This window comes from Rana temporaria, chromosome 1, assembly GCF_905171775.1.
Source record: "Rana temporaria chromosome 1, aRanTem1.1, whole genome shotgun sequence".
NCBI lineage: Eukaryota > Metazoa > Chordata > Amphibia > Anura > Ranidae > Rana > Rana temporaria.
Window position 1 is genome coordinate 81,418,180 of NC_053489.1, and position 18,123 is coordinate 81,436,302.

The 18,123-nt window shown below is 42.3% G+C and overlaps 1 protein-coding gene across 2 annotated transcripts in view; it reads right to left on the bottom strand.

Annotated features, from left to right (window-relative positions):
- Window positions 1–10,655: 10,655 nt before the first annotated feature.
- Window positions 10,656–18,123, bottom strand: part of LOC120928642 (cAMP-specific 3',5'-cyclic phosphodiesterase 4D) — a 418,990-nt gene continuing 411,522 nt past the window's right edge. For both annotated transcript variants that reach the window (XM_040339664.1, XM_040339666.1), the window contains one exon: window positions 10,656–11,664. In XM_040339664.1, the coding sequence (XP_040195598.1) occupies window positions 11,263–11,664 (402 nt within the window). In that variant the 3' untranslated portion in view covers window positions 10,656–11,262. The remainder of the gene's footprint in view (window positions 11,665–18,123) is intronic.

Here is an 18,123-nt window from a genome sequence, read left to right on the forward strand (position 1 = left end):
TTCCCCCTCTGTACCCCCCTGCACACCTGTCCCCCCAACACACACATATCTGTTCCCCTGCACACCTGTCCCCCTTACACACACACACACACATATCTGTCCCCCCTGCACACCTGCCCCCCCCTACACACATGTCTGTTCCCCCCACACGTCTGCCCCCCCCACACACATATCTGTCACCCCCTGCACATCTGCCCCCCCCCACACACATATCTGTCCATCTGTCCCCCACACACATATATCAGTACCCCCCTGCACATCTGTCCCCCCCCACACACATATCAGTACCCCCCTGCACGTCTGTCTGTCCCCCCCACACACATATCAGTACCCCCCTGCACGTCTGCCCCCCATCACACATACCAGTACTACCTCGCACATCTGTCTGTCCCCCCCCCCCTCACATATCAGTACCCCATGCACAGCTGCCCCACACGCACACATATATCAGTACCCCCTTGCACGTCTGTCCCCCCCACAAACACATATCAGTACCCCCTGCACCCCCCCCCCCCCACACACACACATATCTGCCCCCCCCACAAACACATATCAGTACCCCCTGCACGTCTGCCCCCCCCCACACACATATCTGTCCCCCCTTGCACGTCTGTCCCCCCCCCACAAACACATATCAGTACCCCCTGCACGTCTGCCCCCCCCCACACATATCTGTCACCCTCTGCTCATCTACCCCCCCCCTCCGAACACATATCTGTCACCCCCTGCACATCTGCCCCCCACACACATATCTGTCACCCCCTGCCCCCCCCGCACACATATCTGTCACCCCTGCACATCTGCCCCCCCCACACACACATACCAGCACTCCCCTGCACATCTGTCTGTCCCCCACACACACATACCAGTACCCCCTTGCACATCTGTCTGCCCCCCCCCCACACACACACATATCAGTACCCCCTGCACGTCTGTCCCCCCTACACATCAGTACCCCCTGCACGTCCCCCCCCCCCCCACACATACCAGCACTCCCCTGCACATCTGTCTGTCCCCCACACACACATACCAGTCCCCCCTTGCACATCTGTCTGCCCCCCCCCCCCCCACACACATCAGTACCCCCTGCACGTCTGTCCCCCCCTACACATCAGTACCCCCTTGCACATCTGTCTGCCCCCCCCCCCACACACACACACATCAGTACCCCCTGCACGTCTGTCCCCCCCTACACATCAGTACCCCCTGCATGTCTGTCCCCCCCTACACATCAGTACCCCCTGCACGTCTGCCCCCCCCCCACACATACCAGCACTCCCCTGCACATCTGTCTGTCCCCCACACACACATACCAGTACCCCCTTGCACATCTGTCTGCCCCCCCCCACCCCACACATCAGTACCCCCTGCACATCTGTCCCCCCTACACATCAGTACCCCCTGCACGTCTGTCCCCCCTACACATCAGTACCCCCTGCACGTCTGCCCCCCCCCCACACACACATATCTGCCCCCCCCACACACACATATTTGTACACCCCTGCATGTCTGTCCCCCCCCCCACATTTCAGTTCCCCCTCTGTACACAGTGCAATGCACTATTAAAAGCCAGTCAATGTTTTATTTATTGTGACTGGGTGCAGGCTGCCTCTGCTTTCATTGTACCTGTGTCAGCGGCGGGTGATTACATTACTCCAGGAGAGTGGCGCTGGCCTGCCTGTCCTTGTACACCAGATCCTGGAGCGCCCAGGAGGAGGGGGGAGCGGCAAGCCCGCCGTAGTTAAAGTACATGCAGGGCTTGTTCCATCTCATCATCCGCCTCCACCGATCATGTGGCACTTCCGGCCGGCTGCTCCTCGTCCCGGCTCTCTCCCCTGCGGTCCGTTCGGGATGTATTCACAGGCGCAACCGCCCCCTAGTCTGGCGGCTGGCGCCATACAGCATGTATTACATTTTTTTTTAAAAATGCCGGTCCTTTAGGTATTTTAACAATCTGAATCCGGATTCTGCCGCCTCCCCTACCCTGGCGCTCTAGGCAGCCGCCTGACCCGCCTATTGCTAGCGCCGGCCCTGAGTAGAACAACAAGCCTCACCGTTTGTTTTGTCTGCACTTCCCTGGGTTGCCTATAAATATTATCGGGGATTGAAGAGGCACCCGACGATTGGGGCTACAATTCCAGTCGTAGGAGTAGTTCAACTTTAATGATTTCCAAAAATAGGATTTTACGGGAAGTACAAAAGTCTTATTATCTTACTCATCTATATCAGTGTTTCAGATGGTGTATGAAAAACATATTGAAGACCTGTATCTAAACTGACTTTATAACATAATCCCAGTAACCTTTTTATGTAAATATCAAGCACTTCTCAATTATAGTGCCCTCAAACAGGTAGAAAGATGTAAGAATTAAACATCTTTTAGCAAGCATAGCTAAACAGGGATGAACAAAGGAAAATAAATTCAGCAACCATAATGCAAAATTCGTTTTTTCTTTTTCAACCAGAATGATGTTGTGCAGGGTGTTGGTACAGACAACAAATAGTGCGATAGTCACTGGGCTGCATATGGGTTACTTTTATACTTCACATTTTGCATTCTTCAGAGAAGAAGTAAAATACCTACCAGTCCATTCACCAGTGACTCTGATAATAATTCTTCTGTAGAGCTACGCCCACCAGCAAGATTTTCAGCATTCAAAACTTGTGTCGGTCAAATGTACCCTGCTGCAAGCTGCTATGATTGCACCAACCAGTGGTAACAGCTTTGCAGGGACACACTATTGGCAAAGTGGCTGGCAGGCGTCAGATGCTGAAGATTCTGCAAGTGTAGCCCTGCAAGAGGGTAAACATTACCAGTAGCGGTACAGGAAAATATTATTCTTTAGGCTTCATTTCCGCTGGCGTTTTTACAGCCACTTTTCTAAACATTTTTTACAGCTTAAAAACGCCTGTCCATGTTATTCTATGGCATCATGCCCACATAGGCGTTTTTGAGCTGCAAATTGCATAGGCGTTTTTGAGCTGTAAAAACGCCAGACATTAAAAAACGCGCAAAAACGCTACCGCTGCGTTTTTGAGCTCCAGCTCACAAAAAGAAAAAAAAAAAACATTTTTTTTTTTTTTTACAAAATAAACATGGACAGGCGTTTTTAATCTGTAAAAAAAGGCTAAAAAAAGTGGCTGTAAAAACGCCAGTGGAAATGAAGCCTTAAAAGTGCATTTTATATACACCTATATAGATCAGACCAAAATTAGGGACAAATGAGGAGGAATGAGGGACAGAGGGATACAGCTATCTTGTACAGAGTAGAAAATATGGATTCATTAGATTTGAAAATCATTGCATTCGATTTTTATATGGATTTTACACAGTGTTTTGGAATTGGGGTTGTAACTTCCTGTGCAAATCTCAAGCAGTTTTATAATCCCTGCCAATTCCCCTCTATGAACTTCACAAAGTCCCCTTATGGGGTGGAGATGATGAAAAGTGGAGGTGTACTGTAGTCCAGCCCTTTTCAACCAGGTGCCTTGAGGTTTCTTCAGGGGTGCCTTGGCAAAATGTCAAAAATTATATACAAGCCAGTGGGTGGATGAAACCTGCCTTTTAGTAACACAAAGCCACAGGTTTTCATTGTACACCATTACAACCTTCTAGCTGCCAACATTCTAATGACCAATGTCCACATCAATTGATAAGGAGTATGTTGGTTGCCTTTATATCATCCTTGTTTGACCCTCCCTTGCCTCTCTCCATCAACTTTGTGGTCTCATTAGCCAACGAAGGGAGAAGAGAAACATTGGAATACTAGTCAGTACCAGCTTGAAAAAGTGTGTTTGCTTTGGAAGAATAAATCACCTCTAACGTATGGTGTCCCCTACATGTATTGATGTTGTTGCATTATATAAAACTATTGGAATCATTTTTTACAATTTAGAATGGGGTGCCTCAAGATTGTCTATAATTTTAAAGGGTGTCTTGACTGGGGAAAAAAAAGGTTGAGAAACACTACTGTAGTCCATATAAATTTCTGGTTGTTGAGTGACAATGCCATTTCTCCATAGATACATCGAAAGTGCGTAATGTTACCCTAGGTCTAGGACATACGTTCATTACAGGTAGGATCACCAGGTGAAAATTATGGATAAAAAGAAATCTATTGCAGCCACCACACCTAAGGACTAGTAAGCTGAAAGATATTTCATTTTTGTTTTTGCATTTTAACCATTTTGCTGTTGCTGCCGTAAATATTCCATTGACAGCAGCACCGCCTTCTACAAGAAAACTCCTGACAACTATAGTAACTGGGAGTCCATTTAAATTTGTCGTCCCAGCTGTCAGCTTCTACATAGAAGTGATTTATAGTCGCCCCAAATACTTCTAAATATTACTGGAAGCACCCCCACCCCCTTACCATGTCCTGGGTTCACCTGTTCATCCTGGTCACTCCAGAACCTCCATGGCCAATGTCAGGATGGAGAGCAACAGGAAATGAGGGCATATCCGTTTTCTGATTTCCCCATATGAGGTATAATAGACCCCAGATGTCTCCCTAATAAAAAACCTGGTCAGCCCTCTTGTGCTAGCAATAAAGTAAAGTATTTTTGAAATGAAAGTTTAATAAAATAAATAAAAAACACTCCAAATTTTTTTTTAAAGCCCACCTCATTCATGCATCTATGACTACAAGTGAGCATGTTGAGTGTACACATGTATGGAAACAGATTGCACTACATATTAGATCAGCCCTTTTCAAACAGGGGACCCAGGCACCCTGGGGTGCCTTCCAGAGTCTTTAAATAAATAAAATATATAATGTTTGGGGGTTCCAAAAAAAAAAAAAGATTTTAACAGAGAAATGTCAGAAGTGGTTCAAGGGTACTTTGACTGAAAAAAGGTTGGGAAACACTATTGGGTATTGGAAATATTATAGGGCCATCAATTAATGTTAAACTCTAAATTGATTAGCTCTAAAGGGTTTTTAAATCATGGTGTGCCATATTTGGTATCTACTCCGCACAACCTCATCTTTTACATTTTACCAAATAAATTGTATCATATAGTGTTTTTTATTCCAGAAAATCTAGATTTGATAATTATTACGTGGCATAAAACAATGCTGCAGCTACCATTTTATGCTACAGGGGCTCTGCTTTTAGGAACATATATAGAGGGGAATTTACGAAGACTGGAGCAGCTGTGCATGGCACCTAATCAGCTTCCACCTTTCATTTTCAGAGTTTACCTGAACAAGTTAGAAGCGAATTATTATGCACAAAAAATTACTCTAGGAGCAAAAGGGTTAAGGTAGCACGAGAGAGAGAGAGGAGAAAGTTATCTAACCTGGCTGTTTTTGGCTGATCAGACAACAATCTTAGGTATGTGGCTCTTTCTAATTAGCCACTACTGGACCAATGAGTGATCAGGCAGGATGACAAACCTGAACAGATCACTAAAGCACTTTCCTTTGAAAATCGGTACCGGCATCCTCTTCTACCCCCACCCTCCTCATTGAAGCATGAGATTTTGTCCAGAGTCAGATTGTGCTGCATGTCCACATGCTCAAGAATGTTCATTAATGACACAGAGGCGTAATTAGTTAGGCAGAACCAACCCATGCTTTTATTTCCATTGCATATAAAAATTTCATATGAAGATACTGATGTACAGTACTATCCCATAGGCTGTTAAGAGGCTAAGAAACCTTGAAAATCATTTGCAGTGTTCACATAGGATGGCATTCTACAGACATACCCAAAAAGAAAAAGAAAATATAAATAAAACCAAAAACAAAGTCAACAGCATAAATGATTTTGGATTTCATGTAGTTTTAGAATCCCTTTTTTTAAATATGGTTTAAAACAAAACAAAAAAAAAAAGCAATCAAAATCCTTTGGACCAGGGCTGCTAAAATCTACAGTTTGTGTCAAAAAGGAGGCTCTGATTAGTTATGAAAAATAAACTCCCCTTGCACCGACCTAATGGCTGGGCAGTGATGGAATGGAGTGGAGCTATCTTAGAGAAAACAGTGCCAATGGGTTTAACTGGCCAGAAAGCACAAGTAGCATCCAATGGGAAAAGGTGACTGGGCAATGATAGAACCGTAGCTTACCATGACCACTAAAACTGCATGGCCCGCCAGCGAATTATAAAAAAGAAAACACATTTGCTTGAACACTATGGCAAAGTACACCCATCATTTTGAGGCATTAAACTACGTCGCTTGACATTACTGTGCATGTACAAAAGCCAACGCAGTTGAGTTTTGGACATAACATTGGGAGAAGAAAGACCATTTGTAAGGCCTTAGGCCTTAACAACAGCTTTGGTCATTACGACATCCCCCTAGACTCTTCTCCCATTCGATCTGTGCAGTTAAATAACATAAATAATATAAAGATATGTGTAGTTATCTAACCATTATAGTGCAACTATACATCTCTGTACAATGTTCTCTACTGTACACATTACATTTTTCTACAAAAAAAAGAAAAGCTTTGGATTCCTAGAACACCAATAGTGTCATTGTGAAACGTAACAAATAGAAAAGGCTCTAAATGTTCTATACATGCAGCAGATTAAGTCATATACTGAAAAATGCTACAAAAGGGCCATCCCAACCCTTCAATACAATAGTGTAGTGTCTGTTTAGGTGCACAAATGATATATTGCTTTGGTGGACGGAGGTATAGCTATAGTGGATCAAGAGTACTATATATATATATATATATATATATATATATATATATATATATATATATATATATATATATATATATATATATATATATATATATATATATATATATATATATATATATATATAAAATGCGTGTTGGATTATTATGCAAGATGATTTATTTATAAGAGTTCCAGGATGTTTTTTCTTTCCTTAAAAATTACGGGCATCAAGAATTAAATGTAATTTTGATTCACATTTAAATCAAATTGTTTAGCAGGGCTGCTAGACAGGTTTTGTTATTTTTTTCTGGTTAAACCAACTTTCATACTATGTTTCAGTTGTACGTACTTTACTTTTTATTTTTTAACAAGAGAAACTTTACCTTTTAATGAGATTTCAGTTGGGATATTGTTTTTTATATAGTCTACCCCTTTTGCTAAGTAACCCAGAAATTGTAAAATTGTAGCAGAATTATTTTTCTAAATAATCAGGTTTGAATTAGCTGTAAAAAAAAAATATATATACTCTATACATTTAAATTGATCCCCTGAATTTACAGTATAGCTTATGTATGATGGATTAATGAAAACTGACCTATATATAACCTTTAATACAATAACATGTAATACATGCTTATCTGTCAAGTAGGATGAGAAGTTACTGGGTTTCTCAAGCCTTTTCGAATATAAAACACAGCTTCTGTGTTGTGCACACAAGACTTGAAAGAAAAACCAAATATAGTCTGAAAAGGAATTAGTTAATAGGAGTTTTAGCACAACTGTCTTAAAACCCTAACCCACCACCCCAACCATTTCCTAGCTGATACAATGGTGGATAATGATTTGATTTAGAATACAATTATTAATTTGTTTTAAATTACGTGAACAAGCATACATTTATCTTGATGAACCCAATTTGCTAAAAGTACAAGCACTTAAATATATGGGAAATATCGAGACTGTGAATCAGTTTAATACTAAATCCAATGAATTGGTGAAACCTCAAAAGGTAATAAAAAAGACAGATAAAAATAAAATAAAAAAAATAACTGTATGAACCTCACTTGCAGATGCTAGATTTTTTAAGTAAACAAAAAGTGCATGAATTTTGTTTCCAAATGCAGCAAAACACATTAAAATATAGTTCAGAGTTAAGGCACAGCCCTGGGACCAAAGACCTGCAGCTTTTAAATTTAGCATATTTTTTTAAGATTTTTTTTTTCAAATTTTCCTAAGAAGCTCTAAGGTGACATTATAATACAGAAGAAAAAATGTACAAGGAGTAAATATACAGAATATTCATTTCTCTCACCAAGAGTTTCAAGATATAAGAACACCACCTAGTTAAAGATGATGTCATAATAAGAACTGGTATTTTACAATTAACATTATAATATGTACATTACAATAAATACATGGTTGTAAACAGAGACAAACAAGACTGTATTACAGGTAAGGTCATCCGGTGAGGAAAATAATGAATGGCACAAAGGTAATAAAAAATAAATATGTATATAATTAAAAAAAAAAAAAAACACGCAAAACAGCTTTCTGAAAATCCATTTCATTCAAGTTTTTTTCTTTCCTTAAAGCAATTTTTGTACCTTTTAAGCCAATTTTCACACCAAGTCTGTTAAAAAGAATGGTAAAAAAAGTTTCTATTTTGACAACAGCAACTTGCAAGCTAAAGTATACTGTTACAAAACCAAAGTATGGCCATACAGCACTATTATTCTGGCAAATGACAAATATAAAGACACTTATTAACTGTATGGTATATATAAAGCCATGTGCAATGTTTTAACACACTTTGGCAAACAGGACAGGAGGGAAGAAAAAAAAAAAGGAAAGAAAGGGATTTTACAGTGCATTAGATTAGATCTACAAAAACAAATGTTTTGATACTCATTGATTGTCCATGAATGATTTTTACATTTTTTTTTTTTTTTTTTTTACATTTTGCATGATTAATGGTGTGACGTGAACTGTATTATGAAACAATTTCCATTAGTGCAGCTGTTAACCCTTTCAGGTCTATCTTTATTTTTGGAAATCATATTGCTTTTTATCATTGTTTACATTCCAGGCACTCAATGGGCAAGAGAAGAGGGACAGTATGAATGATTAGCGGAATAGAGGATCTCAACGTGTAAGACAGCACTACTCAAAGCATCTAAGATGTTGCTGGAGGTACAAACTGCAAGAGAGACTTTTCTAAGTTCGATGTTGTGAAACACAAGTAAGAGACACTTAAGGCTACGCCAAAGGCCAAAGTCCTTTGTAAAGAACTTTAAAATATATATATTTTTTTTTTAAGTATTTTTGTACACTTTTTAGTCAAAAATATTTTTGGCCATTATTATACACAAACATTAGTCTGCATGCAGTAAGATGCAATACTACAGGTTACTTGTGATTTTAGGACTAGACACACAATTTTTAGCAGTACAAAAAGCTTTGCTAGACAGATTGCTCTTGCAGCAATGATTCTTTAAAGATTTGTTTTAGCTATATATTAAGTGTGGTTGGATGCATACAAGTCTGTATATATATATATATTTTTTTATTTATTTGGTTTGTAATGATAGGCCATCTGAATATTGGCTGTTGGAAAGAAGTATGCAGAGGTTGGATGTTGTCAGGTATATAGACCTGCCTGCACTATTCTATATCATACCAATAAATTGAAGTGGACCACAGCAAGCAACTGTGGCGTTTTTGGAGCACATTAGAAATAAAAAAACACACCTAAACATTTCCTTTCTGACACAAATAGAATACTGTTGATAATATGGATGTGCATTTAAATTACATGTCATGGCAAAAAACACAACACATTCAATACATCTCTGCAATGCACATTTCCACAAGATTTGTTTCTTTGAAAGTACTGTACAAAAAAAATACCTGCTGATCCTACCAGAAATCCAGTGAGATCCAAACTCCCAACAGAGATACCTATACAGTACTGCACTGAAATTCAAGGCAGTGTGACTAGCCCTGCCTGAGGGTTTCCTTGGTTGACTACTCCATGTCCTGGAGGAGGGGGGTGTTCTATAGTCAAAAATGAAGAACTCGGGCAGGGCTGACTACACTGAATAGGAACTCACCAGATCTCTGGCAAATCAACGGGCATTTTTCTGTACTTGCAGCATTTTCAAAATCAAAACTTTGTGAAATGTGTATGTATTGCAGAGATGTGCTGCATGTTTTTCTTTTTGTTCGTTTTTTTTTTTACTTTGCCCAGACATACACTTTGGACTATTTCATATCTTCTTATCTGGCTGACTGAAGTCAACTATCCTGTGCTGGAACTGGCCTTTGTCAACTACCTGGCTCCTGGTAAATGTTCAGCTTTATTGACAGTGACAAGCCTGCCCTGGAACCAGTATGGGCCATTAGCGAAGCATAGTTTGTGTACAACAGAGGTTATTCCCCCAAACACAGCCAAGTGACAATAGAAAGGACGTCTTTTTAAACTTGACATGAACCATTTTTGAATATCTTTTGCAAGCCAGCTGAATGCAACCCCTGTCAACAAAGGTAAAGGCATTCAGTATGATGCATCTTTGCAAAACATGTAAATCCTGACATATTTTCTGCGTGGGTAAATCATACACACAATTCACTGGACAATGTGATCCCTAGTCTGTGGTTGAGCGAAGATTGAAACATTGGTACTTGTAGAACTTTATGTGACGAAAAAGTTGCCAATGCATTCGTACTGTGCTGATCAGAACATTAAAAGAGGATTAAAAATTTAATTCTACTGAAAGGGTTTCCTGCAAGACAGTGTCCTTAAGAAATATACAGGCATACAAAATAATGAATCTCTACAGTCCGATCAATTGCTATGAAATTCTAAGGTGCAAAAAAAACGACCCGGAGACGTCATCCAGTGTAGCACATTACTTGTACTGAAAACTTGCAAGTTACTCTTTGGAAAAAAAAAACAGTGGTGGATGAATGTACCTTTTTTTGATTTTTTTGTTTTGTTTTAAATAGAATACCTCAATATATATTTAATAACAAAAGTAAAAGCTCTACAAAAAAAATCTTTGTATTACATATGATACAAAATGCAGAGGATGTTGCAGCTCAAAGAGCGGCAGAATTTTTAGTTTCATGTTTTTCAGTCATTTTATCAGGAAGACTTAAAATTAGAAAATTTTGTTAATCTCCACAGCTTGTTATCCTGATGCTGTACCATCCAAGATGTGTCCCGATAACAAAATGCAATTATCTTTCGCTGCACGAGGCCAGCACTTTAGCACTGTGCATTCCTTATTTCTGTCAATGCTTGTTCCTCACTGTAAGCAAAGCCATGTGATCTTCTTGAGTTTGTCACTCCTCAAGAAACTTTTTGGAGTAGTTGATTATTTTCACTGTCTGCCAATGTTTCCTGTTATCTTTCCACTGCTGTGGACATGGATTTCGGTTAATATTCCTGAGTGCCAAACTGAGTAAATTAGGTCAGTTTTGATCAACAAACATCCCGGCAGATGAACGTGAGGTGTGAGCATGGTTGAGGCATGTTTCATGCACTTTGGAGACCATTTTCTAAAAAGAAAACAAAAGAACTTAAAAACAAAAAGGGAGATAAGAGAGCGCTTTCCACACTGTTACGTGTCAGGGGAATGCTCTCCCTCAAATGCACTAGGTTCTGTCTGGCTTTCCTCTTCTTCCACCTGCTCATCTAGTGGAATCTCAGTAGATTCAGAGTCCTGTGTACAAAGGGTCTTTGAGTCACTACAGCTGGTGTCTTCTTCTACTTGACTGCCACTGTCCTTTTCTGTGTCCGATTCCCCATCCTCTTCCAGTGTTAGTTCAAACTGGAATTTTTCAGTTTGACCTTGTCTACCTTCTTCCTGCTCATCTGGGGCAGGGGACGGACTCTGGGGAATTGTGCTTTGATACCATTCTCGATTGTCCTCCAGTGTGTCCAGTATGTCTTGGGCATCGGGGTGAACAAGATCTGCCCATGTTTCCCACAATGGATGAACAATGTAATCTATGAACCCGACCTGGTAACAAAAGAGACCATTTGTTAGATATTCACTAAAAAACATTCCATCAACATAAAATCAGTAAGCTTAACAATGTAATATATAATGCAGAAAAAAAAACACAAAAGCCATGGTAATTATAATGATGGGGATGAATTTGCTACTAAATATTTATCAAATAATAACACAAGTTTAAAATAGACATTTTGTGAGCAATAGTATTTCAAAGATGAATTATTCTTCATGATATCACTGATATCTTCATAGAATGAAAACTGGATAGAGCATATAGGACTTTTTTTTTTTTGTTGTCTAAAAGTGGATGTAAACCCTTCATACACCCAGTGAAGTGAACAGCCTCAGATGATACACAGAGATTAACCAAATCTCCCTACATAGGTTTTATATGTATATCTGATGTCTTCACATTTATATACTGTTTGGAAAGATTTTGTTAGGAGGTTTTCTCTTCCTGGTTAACACAGAGTGTGATGTCATACAGCCGAAATGGCTAAAATTGCTGATTGGAGGAAAGGCACACACCCCCTCTCCTCATAGGCCGAGACTCTCAGAGCTGTTTTGTAATAGGAGCTTGCTCTCTGCTAATCTATTTTAGCAACCACCTTTGACAAAACATTCAGACTGCTTTTGTCTAAAAAGTCTAAAAATATGTCAGGAGTTCTCAGGCTGATAACAGAGGAATCATTCAGAAGAGAGCATTAAGACTTAGCTTATTGAAAAGAGATAACAAAATACTGCAGATATATGTGCCCGGCTCAAATTTCATGAATCCGGTTTACATCCACTTTCACTCAAACTTCTTCATGAGCCTGACAACCATCATAGAAGCATTCCCTCTGTGTAAAAATTATCACTCTAGTGACACCTACCATGCACTAGTAAGAGTATAGTGATTTAAAGTGATACTAAAGGCTCCAATTAAAAAACAAGAAAAAATAGGATTTTTAGACAGCTTACCTGTAAAATCCTTTTCTTGGAGTACACCACGGGACACAGAGACTAAGGCCCGGATTCACAAAGCACTTACGCCGACGTATTTCGAGATACGCCGCGTAAGTCTATCTATGCGCCGTCGTATCTGTGCGCAGTGCCCACAATCTGAGACACGCCTAAAAATAGGCTTCCTACGACCGACGCAACTTGCCTAGGCCGTCGTATCGTGGGCGCATATTTACGCTGGGCGCATTTTCCGCTCCCATTGATTTTCTATGCACATATGCAAATGGGGGAGATACGCCAATTCACAAATGTAGTTGCGCCCGGCGCATAATATACGCGGTTTGCGTAATTCGTACATCCGGCATAAGGTTATTCCCCATATAGGAGGCGCAACTCATGCAAAGGTATGGACCAGGGAACACAAGCCATCATATCTTTTGTTGTTTACGTTGTACGTGAATATGACAAGGCGTAGGTTACGTTCACGTCGTAGGCAGTGATCCGTCGTATCTTACGGAGTAGTTCCGACGTGATTCTGAGCATGCGCACAGGGATGCGGCCACGGGACGGCGCATTCGCCGTTCATTTTAAGTACTTCTATGATGCTTGGCCCATCATTTGCATGGGGTCACGCCTCATTAGCATGGCTCACGCCCACTTCCACCTACGCTGGCTTACGCCGAGGAAACCCAGCGTATCTTTAACAGCGAGTGGGAGCAAGTGCTTTGTGAATCCAGTGCTTGCATCTGTGCGCTCCTCCGGCGTAGCGTAAAAGAGATACGCTACGGCGGCATAAATATGTGCCGATGTATGTGAATCCGGGCCTAAGTCTTTACATAATGAGTTATATGCTCACCATGGGTGATTGGACACTGGCACAACCAATCAGAGTCAGTTCCCCTCCATATAGCCCCTCCCATCCGGGAAGTACCTCAGTTTTGTCGCAAAGCAATAAGGTTTTCCCATAAGAAGGGGGGGACCACTGTGTCCTGTGGTGTACTCCAAAAAAAAGGATTTTACAGGTAAGCTGTCTAAAAATCCTATTTTATTTATCGTACATCATGGGACACAGAGACTAAGTCTTTACATAATAGGACGTCCGAGAGCAATGCTCCCACATGAAGGGGGGGGGGACACAGATCAAGCAGACCGCCCGGGACCAGAAGCTCTATACCGCTGCCTGCAGTACACTTCGCCCGAAGGCGGCATCCTCCTGTCCTCTCACGTCCACTTGATAGAATTTGGAAAATGTATGGACTGAGGAACAAGTTGCAGCTTTACAGATCTGAGTCACCGAAGCCTGGTGGTGCACTGCCCATGAAGCACTTATCACCCTGGTTGAGTGCGCCCTAACAGAAAATGGAGGAATCCGATTCTTTAAACCATAGGCTTGAAAAATTGTCTGTCGAATCCACCTGGAGATAGTGGATCTAGACGCCCCTTGTCCCTTCTTGGGACCATCCGGCAAAATAAACAAAACATCTGTTTTGTGTATCTGAGCGGTTGCCTGCAGATACACCTTTACTGCTCTGACGAGATCTAGAGAGTGTAATAACTTCTCCTCCGCTGTCTGCGGATCCGGAAAAAAGGAAGGCAGAACAATGTCCTGATTTAAATGAAAGGACGACACCACCTTAGGTAAAAAAAAAGCAGGATGGGGTCGTAGTACAATTTTGTCTTCATGACAAACTAAATAAGGCTCTTTGCAAGAAAGAGCTGCAAATTCAGATACTCTTCTACGCCAACTTCCTGCTTAAGAGAATCAGAGGAATGTGATGAATAGGTTCAAAAGGTTGCTTCTGCAACACTGACAATACTAGATACAGATCCCATGGGCATAAGGGGGGTTTAACTGGCGGACTGATCCACAGTACCCCCTGAATGAAAGCCTGCACTAGGGAATGAGATGCCAGAGGCCTTAGAAAAAAGGATGATAGAGCCGATATTTGATCCTTAATGGTACGAAGGGCTAATTTCATATCCACGCCTAGCTGGCAAAAGGCAAGAATCCTACTAATGTCATATCTTTGAGGATTCCATTTGTTGGTTTCACACCATGAAACATATGCTTTCCAGACTCTATAGTAGATAAGCCTGGAAACTGGCTTTCTGGCATTAATAAGTGTAGAAAGCACTGGACCTGAGATCCCTCTCTTCTTCAGAATGTGGGTCTCAACAGCCACACCGTCAAACTTAGCGTTTGTAAAGAAGGATGGAACACTGGTCCTTGCGACAGCAGGTCGTGACAAAGCGGAAGCTTCTAAGGTGTTCCTATCGCCATCTTTATGATCTCGGCATACCCAGGTCTTCTGGGCCAATCTGGAGGCACTAAGATTACCGGAATCTTTTCCTTCTTGATCCTGCAGAGTAGCCTCTGTAGAAGGGCGATCGGAGGGAAAGCATAGATCAGTGAGAACTGATTCCATGGAACCACTAGCGCATCCGATCCGTAGGCCAGAGGATCTCTTGTCCTGGACACAAAGTTGTCCAATTTCCTGTTGAACCTGGAGGTCAACAGGTCTACATCTGGTTCCCCATCTCTGGCATATGGCCTGAAAGATCTCGGGGTGGAGAGACCACTCTCCTGGACAAAGTTGCTGGCGACTCAGATAGTCTGCTTGCCAGTTTTCTACCCCTGGAACGAAGACTGCAGAAAGACAAGGAACATGTTCTTCTGCTCATCTTAGTATGCGATTCACCTCCTTCTGGGTGCCTTGACTTCGGGTGCCTCCTTGGTGATTGATATAAGCTACTGCTGTAGCATTGTCGGATTAAATCCGAACTGGGTGACCGGCTAGCCTGCTTGTCCAGGTTTTGAGGGCTAAGTATACTGCCCGTAATTCTAGTATGTTGATGGGCAGAGTCCTCTCAGTTTTCGCCCAGGTTCCCTGGGCTGAAGCCTCTAACAACACAGCTCCCCAGCCCCATTGGTGTCATGGATATGCAATAAAGTCTGACAGCTTACCTGATCTCCATGTGTTCATTAGAGGCCTGACCCTCCTTCTGACTGTCTTATCACCTTCCTCCCTGTATTGCTCCACCCAAGGCCATCCCAGGAAGCCTATATTAACCACTGCACTGCTAGTCTGCTTTGCTGTTCAACCGTGTTGTTAGCTTAAGTTCCTGTCTGCAGTGTGCTACGATTACCTTCCTGTGTACCGTTTTTGGCTCGTCCCTGACTTCTCCTGTTTGCCTGCGATCCTGACCTTTTGCCAGTCCCTCGGTTACCCTTGTCTGCCTGTTGCCCTGACCTCGTCTTACCCATCACTACCGCTTGTCCTGCTTGTTGCTTCCCCTCTCTCCCTACGGAGCGTGACCTAGGGGATCCCAGGGGTCGCGACCTGGATCCAGCTGTGGCGAAGGCCATCCTCACCACTAGCTCTGGTGAACACAAAGCTGAGTCTTAGACTCTTGGGTTCACGCTTCCTCTCTAATCGCAGCAGTCGGCAATAGGGTTCACTCCCCTGTGGTGCATCCCTGACACTTGGGCTGGCATCAGTAGATATCACCTTCCAGGTGACTGTAAGAAAGGATCTTCCTTTCCGTAAGTTCTTGGTTTGTAACCACCAACTGAAGCTTTGGCGTACCTGTGAGGCCAGACGCATGGGTATATCCATTGCCTGGATATTTCTGTTCCAGGCGGCTAAGATGCTGCCTTGAAGTAGTCTTGAATGGAACTGTGCATAAGGGACGGCCTTGAACGAGGCTACCATCTTGCCTAAAAGCCTCATGCAAAGGCGGATTGAAGGTCTCTTCTTTGCCTTGACCTTGTGGATCAGGTCATTTAGCGACTTGATCTTTGATTCTGGTAAGAATACCCGGCTTTGGGCTGTGTCTATGATCATGCCCAGATACTCTACCCTTCTTTGGGCCTGTAGAGTGGATTTTTGTAAGTTTACAATCCATCCTAAGTGCTCCAGGTATCTTATAGTGGTGAGCACTGCGTGGTCCAATCCTGCCACAGACTGATTTATTACAAGCAGATCGTCTAGATAGGCTGTTATCTTTATGCTACGTGCTCTTAGATTGCCCAACAAAGGAGCTAGTACCTTTGTGAATACCCTGGGTACTGTGGCCACCCCAAAGGGTAGGGCCACAAACTGAAAGTGGCGATCTTCTACTGCAAACCTCAAAAACTTTTGGTGTGCGGGATGGACAGGTACATGAAGATATGTGTCCTTGATATCTATGGACGCCATAAATTCCCCGCCCTGCAGGGAGGCGGCTACTGATCGAATAGTTTCCATTCGGAAATTGCAAATGTTCAGAAACTGATTTAAGGCTCTTAGATCCAGAATGGGTCTGACGTCTCCATTCGGTTTTGGGATCACAAAGAGGTTTGAGTAAAAACCTGAACCTTGCTCCTTTAGGGGTACCTCTGTGATCACCCCTTGGGATAGTAGGTGATCCAATCCTTTAAAAAAGGACGCTCTTTTTAGGAGGATCCTTGGAGAGTCTTGAGCTTCGGAACTGGGAAGATGGGATTTCCTGAAATTCCAACTTGTACCCCAGGGATACTACCCATCTGTCCTGAATTTCCGTCTGCCATGCCGCTGAAAACTGACGAAGCCGTCCCCCCACTCGGCCGAGCGGGGGAGCCTCTTTATGCAGAAGCTTTGGGGTACTGCTTATTAGCTTTTGAACCCCACTGCTTCTTGTTTCTTTGGGCCTGGTCTTCCTTGGTCTTTGTGGCTGGCTAAAAATGCAGTCGCCACTGGCTGGAAGTAGATTTACCAGGGAGAGAGAACGTTTAAAACAAGGACGCTTGTTTTTCTTCTTCTCTGGTAACAGCGTAGTTTTTCCGCTAGATATCTTTTGGATATACTTTTCCCAAATCCTCCCCAAAAAGGTGTTCTCCATGAAAGGGGAAACTCGCCAGAAGCTTTTTACAGGGTGCCTCTGCAGACCAATGCTTTAGCCAAAGGATTCTGCGCATATACAGCTGGAGTGTAAGACGAGATGCTTGTAGGATAGAATCTCTTGCAAAAGCATAAAGCTTTAGGCAAATCTTCCCAAGCCTTGGACTGCTCTGGAGTAAATTCCTTCAGTCCCTCTTTTATCTGGTCTTTGATGACCTGACACATGCCTACTGCTGCAACCGCAGGTTGGGCAACTGATCCTGCAAGCAGGAAGAAAGATTTAAACAAGGATTCCAGCTTTTTCTCTGAAGGATCCTTGAATATCTGTAGGTCATCCACTGGACAAGTCAGGTTTTTATTTACAGAAGATATAGCTGCATCTACAGCAGGCAGACTAAATTTCTTTGTAAACTCTTCCTCCATGGGATAAAGAATATTAAACTTCTTAGGAGAGAAATGTTTGTCTGGGTGTAACCAGTCTGCAAACATTAGCTTTTTTAGCAATGGATGATTAGGAAAAGAGTTTGTACTCTGCAGGGTCTTTAACAGCCCAGGGAGGAGACAGGTGATTCAGTTAACTCCGAAGGAGGTAACCTGAAAGTACTACGTACGACTTCAGCGTAATATTGTACCTGCGACTTTAGCATCTGAGATGCAG